Source organism: Leptidea sinapis, chromosome 28, assembly GCF_905404315.1.
Source record: "Leptidea sinapis chromosome 28, ilLepSina1.1, whole genome shotgun sequence".
In the NCBI taxonomy this organism is placed as follows: Eukaryota; Metazoa; Arthropoda; class Insecta; order Lepidoptera; family Pieridae; genus Leptidea; species Leptidea sinapis.
In genome coordinates, this window is record NC_066292.1 from 10,946,959 (window position 1) to 10,966,232 (window position 19,274).

At 35.0% G+C, this 19,274-nt stretch overlaps 1 protein-coding gene across 1 annotated transcript in view; it reads right to left on the reverse strand.

The window, feature by feature from the left end:
- The window catches only part of LOC126973115 (cell adhesion molecule Dscam2-like), a 160,765-nt gene that overhangs the window by 122,287 nt on the left and 19,204 nt on the right, over positions 1–19,274 (reverse strand). Inside the window, exon 2 of the mRNA XM_050820258.1 lies at positions 17,431–17,484. Coding sequence (XP_050676215.1) covers positions 17,431–17,473 — 43 coding nt within the window. The 5' untranslated portion in view covers positions 17,474–17,484. The remainder of the gene's footprint in view (positions 1–17,430; positions 17,485–19,274) is intronic.

Consider the following 19,274-nt stretch of genomic DNA (forward strand, 5'->3'; position numbering starts at 1 on the left):
CTACATCATTTGAACAAATATTTAAATAATTATGACAATGACTCTAAACAACCGAGTGCGCGATATTATGATGCGGGCCGGTGGCGGGCGAATAGGCGGGCGCGCAGACCGTCAGATGACTGCGGGCGAGGAAGTTATTAATTTTAAACGCCTGCAGTTCCGATTAAAATTTGAATTTTCAATGACTATAATCAAATTGCAGGGTCAAACCTTAAAGATAACAGGCATATATTTGGGCACGCCATGTTTTTCCCTCGACTTTTGCTTGCTCTCGCGTTTCTAAATCACAAAATCTGCATGTTTGTGCTGACCGAAATAAATCATTTAATATAGTTTATAGGAGTACATTGCAGCAGCTACCTAAAAATTTTGCATTACCTTGATGGTGAGCATATACATTTGTATGTATATGTATAAATATTACACAATATTTTATTTATCGTATTTTCGTACATTACACAATATAGTTATTCGAACCGTTCTCCCGTAATAAGTTTACGGGAGAACGGCTGGACGAAAAATAAAATACTTTCTATCATCATAATCACAATTTTCTAGGGAATAATTTCTGGATCTACCGAACCGATTTTGAAAGTTCTGTTACCAATCATTGGAAATCCATATTTTTGTGAGTTTTCATAGGCTCTATTATATTAACCCGAAAAATGAAAAGACTTTTTCATGGTCTGACTTAAAAAGTAAGTCGGAGAAAAAATGACCAAACACTAAAAATAATTAATATGGCAAAACAACGTTTGCCGGGTCAGCTAGTTGAGATGATTTGTTCATTTTAATTAGATATCTTCATTGGTCATGTTGAAATGATTTATGTTTTATAATTTACTAAATTGTAACACTCTGTATTAAGAAAAAACCATACTGTGACGTTAGGCGTATTTTACTAACAAAATCCGTGACCAGGCAGGCTATAAAATATTCAAATCAACGGTATAAATTATTTTACAATTTAGTTTAAAACATAGATTTACAATATATTAGTATACTATAATAGTATAGACCAACAAAGCGTGAGAGGGAGAGAAGAACATTTCTAACAGAGCAATTGAGATGCAGTAAAATATGAAAGGTAAGTAAAGATATTGTTACTGTAACCGATTTTGATTGACAAGTCGTAAACAGTCAGCCACGATTGACATCAGCGGCGTAGTATTTTGATTTTTAGACCATTTAAATGTAAATATAATACTCGCGTAGTTTACTATTAAATTATTCTCTTGCTATCTATATATTTAATATCTTGATCTACTAGTTAGTCAAACATTTTACAAATATGAACGCCGAATGGTTTCGATGAATCGAAGGATTTGCTGAGCTCGTTGAAATTTATTCTGTTTTGAGAAAACTCTAGCGACAAGAATTTTGCGAGAATATGGTTGAATTGATAAATGCGACGGGAACGAGACGGGTGTGCAAGATTTACGAATATAGTCTTTCTCATTCTGATATAATATTTATGATCGCAATAGAACTGATATATAATGATGGGAGATCTAGAGAGCAAGCATCACTGCACGTATAAAGTAGTTACGGCTACGAAACATCTGCGAATGCCCATTCGCACCCAGTATTGACATAGTGGAAGAACTGTCTCTTGGTAAAAGATAGGATGAAGTTCATCGAGCTGGTGGCCAACTTCTAGAGTGAAGAGGCGTCTGAAAAAGAATAGAACAGAGCTATTATGCAAACAAAAAAATTTAAGATCAGGTCATTTATTTCATCCATATTTTGTTGTACAATATGCAGGAGCATATTGTAAAACCATCTTTTTCTGCCACTAAGCAGTAGTATTATTTAATCTTTATTTGATGAGTGGCAAAGATAAATTACCGGGCTAGTGAGATTTCCCTCAATATGAGGAGTTCAATCCTAGTGTCTTACAGAATTTTGAGTTTTCTTACCTGGGAAAGTAGCGTATTGTAATGAGAAGTGCATGTTTCATACCATTTTAACTGTAACTGCGATCATTGGAAGGAAGTGAAGCTAACACTTGCATCACGATTTATAGCATTAGTATCTAATAAGAGTTTGAAAAGTTGTTGCAAGAGATATACCAGCAATATTTCTCTGCAAGGACCTTGGTTTGTCGAAATCTGCTGTAAGTTTATTGCTAGAACGAACATCTTAAGGTGCGTTTTTGCCAAATTGCCAAGACTATCTATATAGTCTTGAATTTGCTGAATTACTTCTATACCTAAGACCAGTAGGATGCTTCTTTGCACAAGATTCCGTGCTTTTTTCTGTAGTCAAGGGATATCTACGGAAATTACTGGCTCAGTGAAATCTAACATATTATGGCTCTGAGAGGCATATTGTTCAATTGGCACTGCGTATCACTTACCATCACGTTACGTAACATCTCGTTAGATTCTCTCATAAAAAAAGTGTTGTCACAATATCATTTGAATGCATGAAACTAAACCCAAGACTGTTTTCTCCTAAAATCTCAAGTCGTAAGTCATTACTCATAATGTCAATCTTTGCATTTGCCTAACGGATCCGCTTCTAAAACGGATGACAGAAATACAAACAGTCGACCCAGTTTATTCATAACCAATCAACTTAACGTCAGAAAGACGTTTCTCAACGCGATCCCAATTAAGGAACAGTAAGGAAGTCGGTCCCGATAGTATAATTGAATAGGGACTGCCATGAACATTGTATGAATAACTTCAACTATAATGAATTATATTCAATAACTATTCAAAGTTGACTGGGATTATAGAACGTTAGATTTTTTTTTTATTTATTCAATGTTTACAGATTACTAAATACATGACTTATACTTAGTTAATTCGTAAGCATTCATCACATTACCAGTCGAATAGCTTCCCATTTTACTTCCATAGTATTTGTACATAGGATACTCCTTCAAGAGCAATTATTTCGTCGAGTAACTTGATAGTACACGTCGCAAAGATATTCTTGTTACATGTCCTGCCCAGTTCTCTTTAACTTTTTAGGGTTCCGTAGTATGATGTCTGTCTGTCTATCTGTGCGTCTGTATGTCTTGTCTTGCCTTTTTTTCGAAACTATAAGAACGATACTGTTGAAACTTGGTAAGTAAGTAAAAAATAGAAAAAATACAATAAATTTTGGGGGCTCCCAATACTTAGCACTGAAAATCAAATTTTTCATGTAAGCCGTACGAGTGGGGTAGGTTTAGGTTTTCAAAAATACTTTTGAGGTTTCTAATATCATTTTTTTCTTAACTGAATAGTTAGCGCGAGAGACACTTCCAAAGTGGCAAATATGTATTAACTGGCTAGTAATAAAATATGAAGGGGGTTCACGGCAGTGCGGCAGATTTTTCAAGCCCAATAAATGCCAATAAACAAGTTAAACATAAAAGTTAAGTCATTCAATATTAATATTATATACCATGTAAGATGGTTTGGTTTTTTTTAAAACGTATTTAAGTATTTTGAAACTGTTTTTTCTTATTTTGAATATGATTAGTTGCGACTATTACTATCTCGTCACAACACGAGAATTTACCTTTATAAAGTTCTATGTGTAAAGCATCAGTTCTCCTTTTGATTTACGGAAGAGATGGAGAATTGAGCGTCCTGGTCACCCGAGGTCAAGTGATGAATACCGCCCATACTCTTTCGCAACATCAAAGGAATCACAGGAGCATTGCTGTCATTTTATACCTGTGTGATTACTTGCATGACAATTCTCTTGTTTCATAGTTGCAGTGGTTTCTCTTTGCCTTCTTTACCAGACGGTGCTGGGGATATTTTCGCCCTAGGGTGCTGAAGCCTGTCTGATCATGTGTGGGCCACTGCTTTACTTATTTTTTTCACTAGCATCTATAACCAAAACCGAAAAACGTAAAAAAAAAGAGTTTATAATAATAGTAATTTTAACAAAACAGAAAATTTAATCAAATCCTACATCGTTGTAGTTTATGGATACAAGGCAAAGATGAGGACCTCAATACTCATTAGTAGGTATATATATATACAGGTAGCAAAAACAATAAATATTTAAATCTTATACCTTTTTTTTAGTTCTTGTTTAGATACCTTCTTGCATAGGATGCCGGCCATAACGGCACTTTTTCTGCCGTTAAGCACTAATGTGTATGCTTTCGTGTATTGTGTTTCGGAGCGGAGGTCGCCATAGTCAGTGGAATTTCTGGACATAAAATAACTAGTGCAATTGCGATACTGCAATAGGCAGGGCATTGCATTGTAATATGCAAGGTATAAGGCGTCTCGTCCCTTTAACTCATAAAATAATTATGCATGAGTGTCGCAGAACACTCGGTTGGAACGAAGTTTGTTATTATCTTATTATTGATTATATTATAGTATTGTCTTAGACTAAGAATTGGTCTCCGCTGCGCTTCAACTAGATACCGCCGGCGTAGTTGCAAAGTGCGGGAACTAATACTACGTCCAAGTGGGCGTACTCGAGCCAGTCTCGAACAATGTGTGACGTTGACGTGCCACTTAAACTTTGCTAATAATTAAAACTAAAATGCAGGGTTGCGTAGTAAATCTTTGTAAAAATAATACTACAAGAAATAAGGAAGACACAGTGATTACACATCATCAGAAGGTATTTTGTATATTATTAATTTCAATATAAAATAACACGAAGCGAATGTTACAAAAATTTTGAAAGATGCCATTGAGTGTCAAAATGCCACGCAAACAAGGATCTAAAAGTTGCTGTAATAAAAAAGATATTTTTCTTAGGGAGTGCGGTATATAGATGGAGCGCAGCGGAGACCAATCCTTAATCTAAGAGTATTGTGATCATCAAATACAAATAAAGGAATCACTAGAATCTGAGAGCAATTAATAAAGCAGTTGTACAGTTTTATGAAACCACTATGTTAGTTAAACTTTATTTACAATATTACTCGTATACCTATAAGCGGTAGTTGAAATTAATTATTCAACTTTAATTTATTTAAATGAACAACTTTTGAAGTGGTTAAAACGTGTGTAATTGTAACTTTATATTACATTAGATTTTTGCGTAAAAGTTACATTTTTATTATCATTTTAGTTAATCTGACGTTTCAAGACCTTTCCCGATCTTGCTTTAAGCGGGACTGCAGATGAAATGAGTATATAGTATTTGTCATAGGTCATTATGGAGTTTAGCGCCATTTACATGCGTGATTTAAAGGCACGAGACAAAAGAGAATGCTCTCGTGTGAAACATACAACTTTTCACCTCGAATAGCGAGAAAAGTGTTATAGGAGAGAGGAGTTTATCTCGGACAAGCAACGTGACAAGAAATCTTTATATATTATTCAATTACACATTAAAATAAATGTGCCTGTGACAATATAATCGTACGATTAGAATTAATTTAATTTTGGTTTGATATGTATATTTGTCTTAATACAGCGAATACTTTAATATCAAATTACTTTGTTACAGAATTTAAAAATAAGACTAAGTTTGTTATCCAATTTCTTAAGCTTGAAGTAGAGCATGTTACCTTGTTCTGCAAATTGTTGATTTGATTTGAAACGTAGAATATTGCGTCATTTTAAATCACACTTCAACAGCAGATACTGAAGCTCATGTAACACAAAACAAAATAATATGTAGAAGTGATGTCGTATAACTAACTTAAAGCAATGAACTTCAAAATTACGTCTTATTCTATTAATTTTCTAATAGCACATCAGCCTCCGAACTAAAGATGTAAAACTCTTGATAGGTACAAAGCAAATAGCTCACCGCAGCCATCTTGTTATGTAAAGCGTTACTGGTACAATAAGATCGAGATAGGACACGATTTGAAGAGCAACGGAATTGGAAGCTGCATTAATGAATTGTTTATCCTTCATCAGTCTCAGCTAGGAGCGCCTCATGTATATGAATGAATATATCGATCAGCGTCGGTGGTTTGTGTAAGACTTACACTTAGTGTAATGTAGTTAATGTAACTGAACTGTTTTTGGAGTGAAGTTCCCGAATGGTATGGGCTTGGATAAAAATAGTGTTTTTCTTTTAATGACAATAAGGGACGAGACGAGCAGGATGTTCAGATGATGGTAATTGATAAGCCCTGCCCATTACAATGCAGTGCCGCTCAGGATTCCTGAAAACCCCATAAATTCTGAGCGGCACTACAATTGCGCTCGTCACCTGAGACATTAGATGTTACGTCTCATTTGCCCAGTAATTTCACTAGCTAGAGCGCCCTTCATACCGAAACACACTAATACTTACACATTACTGCTTCACGGCAGAAATAGGCTCCGTTGTGGTACCCATAATCTAGCCGGCTTCCTGTGCAAAGGAGCCCCCCACTGGTAAAATAAGTGTGTTATCGATACAAACGCTTAGATTAGACTAATTAGTAATTAGTGAGTTAACGACAGATGGCCACCACTCATCTCGATGAGACGTCTCCTGTAGTACGTTTAGTTCCCCTACGTGAAGGAAAACATTATTTGAATTCACACATAAAAGCTCTACTTGAAATATTCAAACCTTTTTTTTTGCGACTTTTTTAAACCAAATAGTTAACGGTTGACTGGCAATGATTTAATATTAAATACCAAGTAAACTTAATGTAAAAAAATTACTGCTCCCAATGTGATGCAAGTGTTAAAACGCAGTTAAGTTACCTAACTTTACTTGTGAAATCTTCTATATTTCGCGTCAATACTGTTGGCCATACATATATTACATGTTATGTTACAATTGAAAAACTCCTAATTGCTATCTTTCTGAATTCAAATTATTTGTTTTTATGTACATATATATATATATATGTGTGTGTACATTACATGAACAGGTTAAAACGACGTTATTGAAATGATTAAAATTCTACAGATTTCATAAATAAATGTTTAACATATTTGTTTAGGTGAATCTAACGCACTGATCACCAGCTCGTGTATTATAAAAGTCACTTAAATGATCTTATAACTATGTTGCATGATTTTCAGTCGAATACCAAGTTATATGTGGTACGAAACACAGAGTAACATAATTGGTCTCACGTATACTTCGTTGTCGTTAATTGCATGGCACAAGCGACTGGTTTCTGTTGACAGAGAGGCATAATGAGCTGTTTGTGACTTCTGATCACGTGGAAATTGAAACTACATCATTTATTTCGCAACGAATGGTAAGGAGTAATAATTTACCGTAATTATATTGTAATTATTTAAATAGTTTCTTGGAGAGATTAAAGTAGTCCTCCTATTCCATAAAAAAAATTGATGTATTTTATCCCGAAACTATTTTAAAGGTATGTGCAATGAAATTGTTTGATTTTTTCAGCTAGATTCCAATTAACTCCAAATAAAAATTGGACTCCGATAGACGCCTATAAAAATATGCTGCATGAAATAATCTTTCGTAAAATATTTTAACAAACTACTTTTAATAAATATATTATATGCACGTTACTGTCGTGAGTAAAATAAAAAATAAACACACCATTAATGACAAATATATATTGCGACAAAAAATACTTACATATATATGTGCTTTTATTTAATCCTAATATTATTTAAATTACAAAAATATATTTAAAGTTGTGCCAGCTCCATTTAGCGTGTTTTAACGCATCACTATTTCAACCAGTGGGAGGCTCCTTTGTACAAGATGCCGGCTAAATTTTTGCGGCGCCTATTTCTGCTGTGAAGCAGTAATGTGTAAGCATTATTATTTCGGTGTGAAGGGTGCCGTGGCTAGTGAAATTACTGGGTAAATTAGACTTAACATCTTATGTCTCAAGGTGACGAGCGCAATTATTGTAGTGCCGCTCAGAATTTTTGAGGCTTTTCAAGAATCCTGAGCGGCACTGCATTGTAATGGGCAGGGCGTATAAATTACCATCAGCTGAACATCCTGCTCGTCTCATCCCTTATTTAATAAAAATAAAAGTAAGTTGCACTATCAATATAAGCAAGATACATTGGTAAAATCTTCATATCACAAGCCTTTTATTAGTAGATCAATAAAGTTTATCAAATAATATCCTTAATAATAAATGGAAAAACGCATCCAGTGGAATAATATCTATTCCATCTATTTATTCCCTTTCCGTTGCTCAATTGCAAATCCGTCTACTACAAACACGTCTAAATCTCTCACATATGTGAAAGGTATGTCGAAATTTCACTCTATGTAACTTCACACAAACTATTTAGATAGTGATGTGACTAAATGTATCGTTACAATATGCTAGTAACGAACCGTGTCCTAACTAGTTCTATTCACTGTATACGACAGCTTGAGTCGCACGTGATGTTGCTTTTGCGTCGAAATACGTGTTAATATCAACTATATGAGAATATATCTGTATTTTCTAATATAACACAAGTCTCTCCAATTTCAAGTATCTTAATCTAATGGAGTAGATTAAATCATGCAAAATGTTAAGGGGTGCCTCAAAAAACACAGCATACAAAAAGCCTTGAGTCAGGCTAAACGTCCCGCTCAATACTGGTAATTATATCACTTACTTGTATCATCAGCCGGAAGACGTCCACTGCTGGACAAAGGCCTCCCCCAAAAGATTTCCATGACGATCGGTCCTGCGCTGCCCTCATCTGACGTATCCTGGAGAACTTGGCCAGATCGTCGGTCCATCTTGGGGGAGGCCGACCAACACTGCGTTTTTCGGTACGAGGTCGCTATTCGAGGACTATACTGCCCCAACGGCCATCTGTCCGTCGAACTATGTGCCCTGCCCACTGCCACTCCAGTTTCGCAATCATTTGGACTATGTCGGTAACTTTGGTTCTCCTACGGATCTCATTTCTGATTCGATCTCGCAGGGAAACTCCGAGAATAGCCCTCTTCATTGCCCTCTGAGCGACCATGAGCTTTCTCATAAGGCCCATAGTTAGAGACCAAGTTTGAGTTCCGTAAGTCATCCCTGGCAACACACACTGGTTGAAAACCTTCGTGTTCAGACACTTATTTGTATACTGTAGTTAAATTTATAAAAAGAAAATTGATTTAAGTTAATGAACTAAACATTTTCTATACAGACAATAAAAGTGCAACAATATAAAAAATACTGAACATTGAATAATATTTTCTCTTAAGAAATACTTACCATGTTTTACAAACAATATCGAATCTAAAAAAGTATTTTATATCATTTTTGTCTGTTTATTTATTTGAATTTATTTGAATGTCCGGGAAAAACGTTAAAACTGCTACAATTTTGACATACATAAATCTTAATTATTTTTATTTGTTTGTCAGTAAGTCCTCAAGTCTGACAAGCATACAAGAGGAAATTCAAAGGTTATTATATTTAATAGCACAATAGGTTAGTTTTCTTAGATATCCCGAAACTTTTTAACTATCAATCCTATCTACATCACTAAACTTACTAGTGAGAGGCTCCTTTGCAGAGGATGCCGGCTAGATTATGCGTACCAAAACGGCGCCTATTTCTACCGTGAAGCAGTAATGGGTAAACATTACTGTTCGGTCTGAAGGGTGCCGTAGCTAGTGAAATTACTGGGCAATTGAGACTTAACATCTTATGTCTCAAGGTGACGAGCTCAATTGTAGTGCCGCTCAGATTTATTAGGGTTTTTCAAGAATCCTGAGCGGCACTGCATTGTATTGGGCAAGGTGTATCAATTACCATCAGCTGAACGTCCTGCTCGTTAATTTAATCTGATTTTAATATATTTAATACATTTGACACATTATTTTATCATATGTATATAATATAAGTTTAATTTCGAATCAAATACATTATGAAGAATGTAATAATATAATGTAAATGTCATCAAAACGTCTCGTCTCTCAATTGTAAGCATAAATCCGTTTCTAGGCTGTAATATTATTAATCTGAGCACTATATATTTCCATATGTATGGCTGATATAGTGAAAACCGCAGCCCAAGAGCTGGAGTATTAATGAAATTAAACAGGGATAGGCTAGTAATCCAATATGGCTGACATGACGTTCTTACGTCACATCCTGCCGCGCTAATGATGTTTCGAACTGGGCTAGGTAAAGAAGACATATATAACCAGTTATTTGTAGAGTTTAAATTGATTAGGGCTTTATGGTAAGGAATTGTACAAAATAATAAATCAATGTTAGATTAATTATTGATCTACACCGAATTAGATACCGCACTACCTAAGAACAAGAGCTTTTTTATTACGGCAACTATTACATGCTTGTGTGAGTGGCATCTTGACACTCAATGGCATCTTTCAAATTTTGTAACATACGCTTCGTGTTATTTTACATTGAAATTAATAAAATACAAAATACTTACTGATGATATGTGATCCCAGTGTTTTTCTTATTTCTTGTAGTATTATTTTTTCAACTTTCAGGTTGTGGCTTCATCTACTTTCAAATTTAATGTGTAATTAAATCCAGAAGTGAGGGTTGTCACTTAAAAAAATAACAAATTTTTAACTATTTATTGTTACTTTCTCACTGTCGTTGTAGGTAAAATATTTCGTAAATTATTAATAATTAAGATATCTTTAAAAAAGTGAAGGTCTATAATTAGATTACTATCTCAAATTTATCGTTTTTATTTTTATTGTATTGGAAGTTATAAATATCTAAAAATTGTTAGTTTATTAAAAACATCATGCTATGGCTTAGCTACCGCGATGGGACCCCGGCGCTGCGATGTGGCCGTCACCTTTTTTTAATGCAAAAGGAGGACAAACGAGCGTAACAGGTGTTAAGTGATTACCGCTGCTCACATTCTCGTGCAACACCAGAGGAATCACTGGAGCGTTGCCGGCCTTTAAGGACGATGTATGCGCTTTAAGTTAAACTAACTTCCCCTTTGACTTTTACCTTATTAGTAAACCATTAAATACCCTTTCAACTTGAATACAATAGTACCAGTGCACTGCTATTCCAAGTTTAAATTAATTAGTTAGTGTCCGCGACTTCTTCTGAATAAAATTCCAAATTAGGTGGAGTGAGAAAAGTGAAATGTTTTTGAGAATGGAACATCACCAAGACGTGGTCAGTCATATTAAATAGCTACGATTATTTTGATTTAAATTGATAAAGTAATGTTAATTTTAATACACAGTACAATATAATATATTATAATTAAATCACCAACTGGTTGGCGCTGGGGCTGCTGCTTCAGCTGCCGAAGGCACGAAACGTCGCAAATATGTCGGTCTCAGTGAGTCACACATTATTGTGCCGTTTAGTATCGATACACTTGGCCCGTTAGGACCAGAGTTGCGGAGAATGTACAAAGTACTATCTACGCGTCCCAATAAGGGTACTGGAAACCCAAGCGCTGGCAGCTATTTCTGCCAAAGGATCAGCCCAACTATCCAATGCGGAAATACTGCCAGTATTCTTGGTTAATTTCCTCGTAGTGAAAATTTTTACTTCATGTTATCAAATTTATGTATTGTTTTCCTTTATATTATAAAGTTAGCCGTTCCCGCCCGCTTCGCTGTGCGAATTTTAAAAGGAAATAAATTAATGAAGGACCTTTGGAATTCCAAAAATAAGTAGCCATAAACCATCTAGGGTCGCATCATATTTTCGCATCGAATGTTTGAAGTTTCATGTCGATACGATCAGTGGCTTAGGCGTGAAAGAGCCTCAAACAAAGACCATTTTCATTATATATATGTATAAACTATAAGTAGCTGGTTATGTATAAATTACTCTGGTATTTTTTTTTTTTAAATGATCACATTCCTTAGTCGACGCAAGCCGACTTTACCCGAATGAGCACAACTGAAAGTACAAATAAAGTCCTCCGTATATATATTAATAAAAACATATAGGTATGAACCGAATTTGTACACTGGGTTCATTATGGTACTTACATGGAACGATCGGAAACTTTAACTACATGTTCTCATGTTTGCTTGGGGCTAAACTCGAGTATTTGATCAAGTAATATAATTATCGTTAAGCCCGACACCGCTTACGAACTAAGATCATTCAGTGTTATCAACAAATATAGTATCAAAAGTTTTTTGGAATGAAATGAAATTTTAATTGGAAGTAACATTGTAGTTAAGATGTTAACATAATATTATCAATAATCCAATATATTTCGTCAATTGACATGCAAAATATTATCTTATAGAGTTGTCTAAGTACAAACACACAGTTCTACTGAGACATGTCGGATTAAGGTTAGTAAAATTAAAATTAAAATATTAAAATCTCATATCTTTAAGTCTAATAGTTTAATCAATAATTTTCTAGCATTAACATGGTAATCTGACTGTTGAATTGGATTTTGAAACAATTTTATTTCCTTCTCGTCCATATTAAAATCGCTCCAGCCGTTTAGGATATAGGTACTAGCTGTAACCTCCGACTTCGTCCGCATTTACTAGTGTAACCATATTAGTTTGTGTTCCAGCTCTGCCACATGCATAAGATACAAAACAATCAAATATCTCTAATCGTCACGACAGCGTTTATAGGAAATGTTTTTGTTTGATTGTTTTTTCTCTGACTTACTTTGAAAATCCGACTATCACGAAAAAATTAATATATTGCTAATGACACTTACAAAATTGTGGCTATACGTTATTACACCGAAGATTTGTATAATCTAACTCATTACCTTTTTAGGGTTCCGTAGCCTAATGGAAAAAAAAACGGAACCCTTATAGATTCGTCTTGCATGTCTGTCTGTATGTCCGTCCGTCCGTACGTCACTGCCACTTTTTTCCGAAACTATAAGAACTGTTGAAACTTGGTAAAAAGATGTATTCTGTGAACTGCATTAATATTATCATACAAAAATAGAAAAAATCAGTAAATTTGGTGGGTGCACGATACTTAGAACTGAATCTCAAATGATTTTTTATCAAACCTATACGTGTGGGGTATGAATCTATATGGATAGGATATTGAGGCTATTTATATCATTTTTTTCTAAACTGAATAGTTTGCGCGAGAGCCAATTCAAAAAAGGTTATAAGACAATGATAAAAAAATATATATAATGTAACATGCAAACTTCCACCGAAAATTAGTTTGAACGAAATTGAGTAAGTAAGTAGTTTTTATAATACGTCATAAATCGAAAATCTACAAGAACTTTGATAATAAGTTACTTGTTTCTATGGAACCCGGAACTGGCGACTTCGACTCGCACTTGGCCACTTTTTTATATTGTATTCTTTACAGTATACCTGCAAAAATATACCAACTTGGGTTAAAAATAATACAAGCCAAACAGTATTTTATTTACTACACGACTAAATAAAGATGAAACAAGTCAGTTCTCTAAATAATATCTAGTTTTACATTCACTCTCACATTTTATGAACTCACTCTTCAAACGTTCATTAAAATAAAAATGGCATATCTCTGTTACAAAGCAAAAGTATGAATCAAAAATATTCCACAAACATATATTACGCGATTCCTTGTTCAAAATGGCGTACTTACAAAATGTTTTCAGACATTATCACACCTGTTCATGGCATTGTTAATTTCCGGTGCATTATTCACAAACTTTAGTACCAAAAGCGTTTCATTAACTAATCTAGACTGTATATACAGAAATATATGTTATAATTTATAACGAGCGAGTTACCGACACAGGACTTTTTACTGAAAACAAAACATTGTCACACCTTGTCTGTTTAGTTTGAATATGTTTATTGTTTACTGAGATTTAGCTTACTTTATTTATTTATTTGTTGTACAATTAGCACGGCAGTGCCTCTTACACTAATTAGACGATACACAAAAAGGAAAAAATACAAACAAAAAAGGAATATTAAAGTATCAATCAATTAATTATACAATTTCAATGCTCTCCGCGTACATGAGTATTTCAGAAACTAGGGAATTTGTTTATTTTTATTTTTTGATATTATTGCCATAAAATAGCAAAAAAATACAATCATTTTAACTATTCTTAGACAAAAAGCTTGGCAATAAATTTCTCAATGCAGAGTTTCGTTGCGGTTCGACAGATTTTCTGCAAAAACCAAAACTGGTGCCGATTGTGAACTGCTAGATGTTTTGCTAGAACTTTCTGGAACTGAAAGGGTTTTTGGTTTCTGTTTTCAGTCACTAGTTTTAACCAATGTAGCTAGAAACTATGACAATCATATTGTTAACACGATGAACAAACATAAACTTGATATGCCTACTACTCGGTTAAGTCGAGTTAGTAAGTCTTCTATTGGGCGATTAATATGCTTTTACAATATAATCCGAGAGAATGTACAAAAACGTTACGAAATTTAAAAAAAGTTTGTGTGGAAACATAAAACGATTTTTTTAATGATATCACAGACTGGGAATAAAGCAAACAGGCTCATTAATTATAAATGTTTACTGTACGATCATCATCAGCCGGAAAACGTTCACTGCTGGACAAAGCCACCCAAAAATTTCCACGAAGATCAGGCCTGCGCTGCCCTCATCCAACATATTCCGGCGATCTTGACTAGATCGTCGATCCATCTTGTGGGGGGCCTGCCAACACTGCGCTTTCCGGTACGTGGTCGCCATTCGAGGACTTTACTGCCCCAACGGCCATCTGTCCGTCGAACTATGTGCCCTGCCCACTGCCACTTCAGTTTCGCAATCGTTTGGACTATGTCGGTTACTTTGGTTCTCCTACGAATCTCCTCATTTCTAATTTGATCTCGCAGGGAAACTCTGAGCATAGCCCTCTCCATTGCCCTCTGAGCGACCATGAGCTTTCTCATAAGGCCCATAGTTAGCGACCACGTCTGTGTAGCGTAAGTCATCACTGGCAACACACACTGGTTGAAAACCTTCGTCTTTAGACTGCGGTATTTGGGACGAGAAGATTTTACGTAGCTTCCCGAACGCTGCCCATCCGAGTTGGATTCGACGAGTGACCTCCTTCTCGAAATTGGACCTGCCTAACTGGATTGTTTGTCTGAGGTAGACGTACTCGTCAACAATTTCGAGAGTACAGTTCCCAATTGTTATGGGAGAGTAGATGCGACGGACATTTGACATGATCTTCGTCTTGTCCATGTTCATTTTGAGCCCTACTCCTTGGGAAGCTGTATTGAGGCCATCGAGCATATGGCTTAAGTCTTCATGGTACTATTACTGTACGATATTGCATTGTAATCCATATATTTATTTAAAAAAATCTCGCTGAGATTCTTGCACCCGTTCTTCTCAGGTCTGAGGCAGTCTATTTTTAATGGGTAAATAATGAAATGAAAAAATAGTTTTGACATTCAATTAGTGATTTTGAATATTTTTTTTGAATACAAATATTTGAATTTGTTGATTTAATGAGAAATTCCACACAACATACCGGGGGATTAACCTATTCACATCCAACTGTTACGGCACATAAGAATAATAATAATTATTATATCAGAAATAAATTCTTAAAGAATTAGTGTTAATTTGTAAAAGTATCTAAGTATATTCCGTATGGCAAGTGTAATTGATATTTTTTTAAGGAACAGTAAACCATCGCTCACAAACCTTATAACCGTAAAGTTGGTGGTGCACATTGAAGCCTCATTGTGCTGCAAGTTACAATACACTCCTTTTTTATTATGAAACCTGCAAGGTTGTCTGGCTGTGGCAAAAAAAACATAAGGAGGCAGTACTAACCATCAACTGTTAATTTAACGATCATAATATATATTTCCATTCCACTAACTTTATTAATCAATTAACATGATTCCCACAGGCTCTCATAACACCCAAACTGACAGAGAATATGGATTAATAACATCCTGTTATTTATTATATCACTAGCCGGATGCAGAGGGATTCTTAATTGGATTAACCGCCTGCTAGCTACGTGAAGCATGCTTCTGACATTAATAACTGATTGACTTATTTAAGGTTAAGTTGATAAGATACCATCACTTGCCCGCGACTCAATTTGTAGATTTTGAAGTATTATTTCAAAATACTAAATTGTAACAAAACATATACTTGCAGCTTTCCATATAAGATCGTTATGCCGTTTTATCTACACCCGTGCTTTAAATCTATTAAATACTCTAAAACAGTTAGCTTATTGCCAACATTAAAACACCCAATGTCCTAATCCAAACGAGTGTTGTAATGAAATTCAGTACAACATTATATCATCCGTTTTCATAATAACACTCCTTTGGATGGTATTAAGCCAGTCCTAGCTTTTAATTTTAGCAGTAAGCTAACTGTTTCAGAATCTTTTACAGAGGATTCATATGACGGGTGTAGATAAAGTCTTTTTAGGTTTAACACACTCATGTGATACTATTATCACACTCGGCTTCGCCTCGTGAGATAAAGCCACATTCGTGTTTCAATACCCCTTATTACACAACAGTTGCATAAATAACTATTAATGTTAGGCGTGCACAGGCAATGAGACGAAAATTGTTAAAACATTCTTTTGTTTCAGTGCCATAAGTACAAAGTGTATTATAAAACAATATTTAATTTACCGTTATCAAATTTTCAAAAATTGTATATATTAAATAAATACACATTACATACTACAATATATTTAGCAGTCAATTCATGATCCGTTGATTTCCATATTAAATAGGTACCTCATTTTAAATAGTAGTGAATACCAAAATGGTTATTCATAAAGTGTTACAAAAAGTTAACTTTAAATATACTTCCACGAAACTTGAATGCCCTGAAAAAGTCCATTAACACCACGAATTAAGTATTTGATAATGCTTTAGAAATTTTCAACGTAACACAAAAAGAAAACTTCACTGCGAATTCTTTGATATGAAAGAAAGTAGCACAGCCTACCGTTACTTGTCGCCCTGAATACATTTTTTACTAGATTTATTCTCTATAGTATCTTTGGGAATTAAATTAATATGAAATGCGCTTTTAATATGTGTTCTTAACGAGCAATCCTTATAAAGCAGCTGTGAAGCGTAATACTATATTTGGAGCCTATGAAATATATGTGCTTTGAATGTGAGAATTGGAATTATATGGTTGTAATCGAGAATATTTTGTATGAATAATTATAAATTAGATTTTTATATAACAGCTGGATAAATAATCGCACAGGTCACTTGATGGTAATGACCACCAACACAAGCAGCTGGATCCAACCTGTTTTAGGTGTCGGAGCTTTTTTGAAGTGAAAACTTCTTTAGCCGTTGGGCACTTTTTGGAAGGGGAAAATCTTATGGGTTCACGTCACCGACATGCTCATGACTGACGCATGCGATTAATGAATAATTAAAAACAATATATATATTATAGTTAGACACTTTTTGTGAAAAGTTCAATATGTATATACTGTGTAATGTTGAAATAGTATTTTTGATTGATTAGTATATTATTGAAAATAAGTTTTAAATTTCAAATTTTAATACTTAAAGTTCTAAGATTTCAATTCTATCGACAGTCTCCACAACTGCTAATTTATTTTTAAGGTAACCATGTATGATCGACGTGAGAACAAAATACTATTAATATCTTAATACACTTACCTAGGTTAATAAGTGCACATGCAACGATTATAATGCATCTCATTCTGTTGATATCTGAAACAAAGAATTAAAAGTTAGTGTCATCTCTGGGGAGGCGCCGGTACGATACCACAACAATACGCCACGTACCAATGTTTTCTCTATTTTTGATTTCATAATATTATGTTCTTTTATTTCTGAAGACGAAGGTTTTCAACCAGTGTGTGTTGCCAGTGATGACTTACGGTACACAGACGTAGTCGCTAACTATGGTCCTTATGAGAAAGTTCATGGTCGCTCAGAGGGCAATGGAGAGGGCTATGCTCGGAGTTTCCCTGCGAGATCGAATCAGAAATGAGGAAATCCGTAGGAGTTTCAGTAGAAGTGGCAATGGGCAGGGCACATAGTTCGACGGACAGATGGCCGTTGGGGCAGTAAAGTATTCGAATGGCGACCACGTACCGGAAGACGCAAAGTTGGCAGGCCCCCCACAAGATGGACCGACGATCTGGTCAAGATCGCCGGAATACGTTGGATGAGGGCAGTGCAGGAGCGAACGTCGTGGAAATTTTTGGGGGAGGCCTTTTCCAGCAATGGACGTTTTCCGGCTGATGATGATGTTCTTTTATTCAACGCTCCTACGCTGAAGGAATTTTGTTGAGAAAACTTGCAAGATGTCAAGGTGACTTAAGATACGCAGTAGTTTGGCGGATAATACCCTGGACACTGTTGTCTACGTAAACATTTTCTGTCACATGTTAGTGATGAGACTAATTATGTTTAGTTAAACTCTTTTATTATTTTACATTAATTTGATATTAATAATAATACAAAAAATATATTAAATAATATATTAGAACAATGAACCTAAAACTAAAAACCTTAAAAAATATAATATGATAACTAAAATATATTTATAAAGAGTCCCTTTTGGCAAGGTTCCGAAGATACTGGCAGCATTCCCCCTTTGAATAGCTAGACTAATTCTTTCTCCGAGGTAGCTGCCAGGTCTTCGGTCTCCTGTGATATCGACTTTCCTTTTTGCTATTTCCTTAAAAAGCCTTATAGTGATAGGACCCCAAGGTCCAAGGGTCTTGACACCGAAAGGGATAAATCATATTCGGAGCCTAGACCCCTGTATTTGCATGCTTCAGCTTTTTCAGCCGCTTCACAAGCTCTGTTGTTGGTTGACTTGATATGATCTCTAAGTAACTTAATCTCATAATAATCTTTTTTAATTACTTAATTATTATTTTTTATACAGAGGCCACAACCATCATCTAAAAATACCTTACATTTTATTGATTTCTAAGTGCGGGATCCCTGGAATTCTGAGATCCCGCGGGATAGACAATTTTCACTCCCACAAATACCGGCACACAAATACTCCCACAAAATTGGCTGCGCGTTTGGAAGCCCTAACTGCGTTGAATACAGAAACGTTTCGACAACTCCACTTCGTTCGAGGTTAAATGTTAATTTTTTGAGTAAAATTTAAAAGATATACAAAAAATGACCTGTTTAATAAAATTATAGTTATACACAGATAACAACCGACAGTGACAGATCACTGTTATAATAAATTTTATTCGTAATTACAATTTTTTTTGCACCCAAACAAAGGGAATGGGCTAGCCTCCGAGATACCGACAGGAGGGAGGTGGTGAATCTGCATTGTTTATGTAGGACTCACGTAAAACCTAAGTGCCCACCCACTAAACACCACCTGATGGATGGATTTGGGCAAGTGCCCTCTAAGTCTTCATCGAAGGGGACCTTCTCTTGGAAAGAAAGAGGCGCAAGCGGCACTTCCTTGGAAGTAACACAGAGTACAAATAACCTTTTTATATTTTAACAATACATTC